Source organism: Fulmarus glacialis, unplaced genomic scaffold (genome assembly GCF_000690835.1).
Source record: "Fulmarus glacialis isolate BGI_N327 unplaced genomic scaffold, ASM69083v1 Scaffold48054, whole genome shotgun sequence".
Classification (NCBI taxonomy): Eukaryota; Metazoa; Chordata; class Aves; order Procellariiformes; family Procellariidae; genus Fulmarus; species Fulmarus glacialis.
In genome coordinates, this window is record NW_009208315.1 from 4,018 (window position 1) to 7,906 (window position 3,889).

Sequence of the window (3,889 nt, forward strand, 5' to 3'; positions counted from 1 at the left end):
GAATACTTGTCCTGCTGCAGATGCAGCAATAAGAAACTTCTAAAATTTCTGCAGTTTCATTCTCAGCCAGAGTTGCATCACCAGTATTTAATTCAGAATGCTGAAATAACTTTTTCCAATGATCCCAATGAAGAGGGAGTTAGGCATGTTCTGGGCACTGCTGTCCTCTTTCCCATATGCCTCTCCCAGCTATAGGTAATCTAGGCCGAGTCAGAACAAGGATGAATAAAAACAGACTCTTCCAAGTAGGTTTTTCTTAGAAGATCAAGGCTATGAAGTCAGTCCAATGTCACCCACAGTCCTATGAGCAGAGTCCCAGCAAAAAAGAAAGCAGGATGCTTGGAATCAGAAGGACCCTCATCCTGGCTCAGGGTCCTGGCATCAATGGCTTGGCTGGACAGGTTAGAATCGAGGAGCTCCATAATCATCTGGCATCCTCTCAATATTGTATCTGAGAAAGAAAGAGGGAAAACCTATGAAGACAACCTGCTCCACATTGCTCCGCTCCCCATGCAGCAACAGGCTTACAGGCAGACTGAACAGCAAGCAGCTTTGTTGCATTTCTATCTGCAGCTCAGATCCCCAGGAAGAAAAATATTACTTCCAAAAGTGAAAAGCCTTCATAAGGTTGCTGTTACCCTTCACCTCAAACTAAGAAATCGGGCATCTCACCATCTCCAGAGAAGGAAAAAAACGGTGGTTTTGTAAGACCTGACTTCGGATTTAAGAGCAGACCACCATGGAGGATAAAACTTCGGCCATTCAGCTTATGACTTCATGGCCACAGTGAATAAGGGGCAAAGATGTTTTGAGAGAAAAATCTTCTAAGCCATGTTCTAATTATAGATCAGTTAAGGCTTTAGATATTTATAGCAATCAACCTCCTCAACCTCCTCATTTCTGACATACTGCTCTGTCTGCATATTACTAGACTCATTGTCTCCACTGCCAACACAACTGCCTCCTGTCCATTATCTCTCCCATCCCATCTGAAGACTTTGGCCCTTTTCTCTCCATGTCCCAACTTCTCTTCTTACCATGCTACCAAACATATCTACCATACTGTGAAACAATTTGGCATAGGTTCTATGCAAGATAAATCTTCTAGGCTGTACATTATGTAGAAGAAATATTAAAACACTGGATATGACAAAGGTGAGTAAAGTCTTCTTAGTCTAGGCTTTATGAGTGCTTTGGAAGGAACAGGAAATGAATTTAAGCAAATGTTTTTACAGTAGATCACTGGTCCTATTGCATATAAAATAAATAAATAAAGTGAGCCAGTACTTGCAGGTACTGGAAAAATCTGTTGCATTGAAATTGCTGCACTAGCATCCTTCCGAGTTGGTTTGGTTTTTATCTAAGAAGCAAATTCAATCTCTTAGCTGAGGGTACACAAAGCTACCAAATAGAATATGGAACAAGAATGGTTCTTTTCCTCAAGAACCTGTAGAATGCATTTGCCTGGTAGTCCTGCTGCTGCTGCCGGTAAGCAAAACTGATCTATGGAAACACGGGCCTCAAGGAAACTAGTTTTCCAGGTAAAAGCAAGTGAACATGTAGACTGCAATAAAAGTGGGTCTGCGACCAGTCTCTTCCCAGCAGCAGCTGTACTTCTACTTTTGTGCAAACACTCAGCCCTTTACTGCAACCTGCACTATAGACAATGCAGGAGAGAAGTACGTGGTGATAGAGTCCCTGTCAGACAAGGACTCTGCCAGGCAGCGTTCCTCCCTGTCAGAGGTCCCTTACCTGTGCCTGGAAATATACATTATAGGCACTCCTGGGATTTTTCGTATTCTCCGCTTGAGCTCTTTATCCACTGTGGCCACAATATAACATTTGTGCTGCAAAAAAAGAGGCGAGTCACATTCAACACCAGTGAGCCCGCAGAAGGGAGACAAAGCTGAGCAAAAGCTTCTATTCAGTGAGCTCATTTAACATAAGAGGCCTATGAGTCCTTAGTGAGGCATTACTAGGACTTGTACAGCAGACTAGTAACATCCTTCCGCTCATCAAAATAGACTCGCAGAAACATCTGAACTCTGTCCAGCGTTCCCAGCTGACAGCTTTCCCATCCTAAGTGCTCCTTGATGCTGTCCTATACAACAAGAATGCTCAGGGAAGACTATACCTTGCTTCAAATAAAGTTTTGGGCTAGGGACTGAAAATGCCCCTTAGTGAGATTTTACAGTTACTCTGTGGGAAATTTAAGTCATCAGTAACTAGGAGGGTTCAGGAATTTTAGTATGTCAGCACAGTATAGAAAATTTCAGAAACAGAAATACCTGAGTGACCCTCTGTACCAAGCAGTCATCTGCGTAGGTTCCTTTGTGCATACATGGCAAGCGTTCAAACCGAGGGTCCTTGGCAATTCTGCGGGGACATATAAGGCAGATGGCAGCAATCAGACCAGAGTGTACAGTAACATAGTATGGGGGCACAGGAACGCCCCGTTCTATGATATGCAGCATGTTATTCTCAAAACAAGGGCTGAAGGGCGGAGCGAATGGTACACAACAGTCAACTGAAATGAGGAGCAAAAAAAGAATGCATTTAGTTTTTTAAAAAAAAAAATCTAAAACTCGAGCCATCGTACTGATCTCATACAGCCAGAGAAACAAAACCAAGTTTGGGACTCTGCAACAACCTAACCACCCTCTAGTGCAAGAGCACTGACATGGGCAGTGCTTTTTGTTTATTTATATTAAAACATTAAGTTCTAGAAACAGAGAACACCCTGCACCTACCTTAACGCCACACGGTACTTCTGTCCTAACTTCTCAATTTCACCCATTACGCAATCTGTAATACATGGAATACCTACACGCAAAAAAAGCCTATATTAAAACCAAGCAGTATTTCTTTACAGACACTTACAGTATTGCCCACATGCCCAGGAACAGTTAACTATCATGGAACTCCATAACATATTACTTACCATTTTAAACTTAGGAGAACTCATAAGGTTGCAAAGTGATGAAATGTAAAGCCACTGAGTTTAACCTTGCCATGGTAATTTTAGATTTTTAAGTTATTAATGCTTCACCTTTGTTGACATTAGCATTTAAGACTGTTGCTTGACTGAAACCAAAGACAGTCCCAGGGTTACCATAGCTATAAACAAGGAGCTCGATGAATATAGCACATATCATTTTTTCAAGATTTCTGTTATCCTCAGCTATTGATATGAGGCTGATAAAGCACATCACGAGCACACCGTGGCACTACGTGGTCCAGTAGAAGCTGCGAGTCATGCAGACACTCACACTTGGCATAGAGACAGTCCATCATTGACTGTACTAGGTCCAGCTTGGCCTTGATGGAGAAGTTGATGAAGTTGGTGTCAACCAGGATGTGATAAGGGGGGCCCAACTGTGTATTATACTGGAAGAACAAACAAGAGGGATGCTGGGGGCTGCCGGGAAGACAAAGAATTCAAATCAGTTACTTGCAATTAACAACATATCCAATCCTACAACTTGCACAGAATGAAGGAAGGCTAATGAGCAGAAACAACACGAGGCAGTGTGGGACAGTGACCCATCAGGCCTCCTGCCGTCTCCTAAGCCCACTCTCTTGGTTTAGGGCACCGTTTCCTACTCTGATAGCTTTGCTCAGAAATGCCCTGGGTTGCAGCCTGCAGCGTGGCCGGCCCGCCATCCCCCCTTCCCTCCCCTCCAAAAGCGCCGGCAGCACTTACACCTCCCGCTCCTTGATGGCACTCGGGTCTTCCTTCTTCTTCACGGGGGCTTTCGCTCGGTCCTTCTCGTTACTGCAAGGGAACACGGGCACTGCTGGGGGGACGACAAGGAAGGGCGGCCGGGGGCGGCGAGGCCTGGGCCGGGATCCCCTCTCGCCCCTCCCGAGTGGGACACGGGGACGGCCA

The 3,889-nt window shown here is 44.6% G+C and overlaps 1 protein-coding gene across 1 annotated transcript; it reads right to left on the bottom strand.

The window, feature by feature from the left end:
- Nucleotides 1-208: 208 nt before the first annotated feature.
- FCF1 (FCF1 rRNA-processing protein) lies at nucleotides 209-3,797 on the bottom strand (the record flags this gene model as incomplete). The annotated part of the gene is made up of 6 exons (XM_009576432.1): nucleotides 209-451; nucleotides 1,753-1,847; nucleotides 2,289-2,376; nucleotides 2,751-2,823; nucleotides 3,270-3,418; nucleotides 3,704-3,797. Coding segments are annotated over 6 exons (548 nt in total), but the record flags the coding sequence as incomplete, so codon positions are not given.
- Between the last annotated feature and the right edge of the window lie 92 nt (nucleotides 3,798-3,889).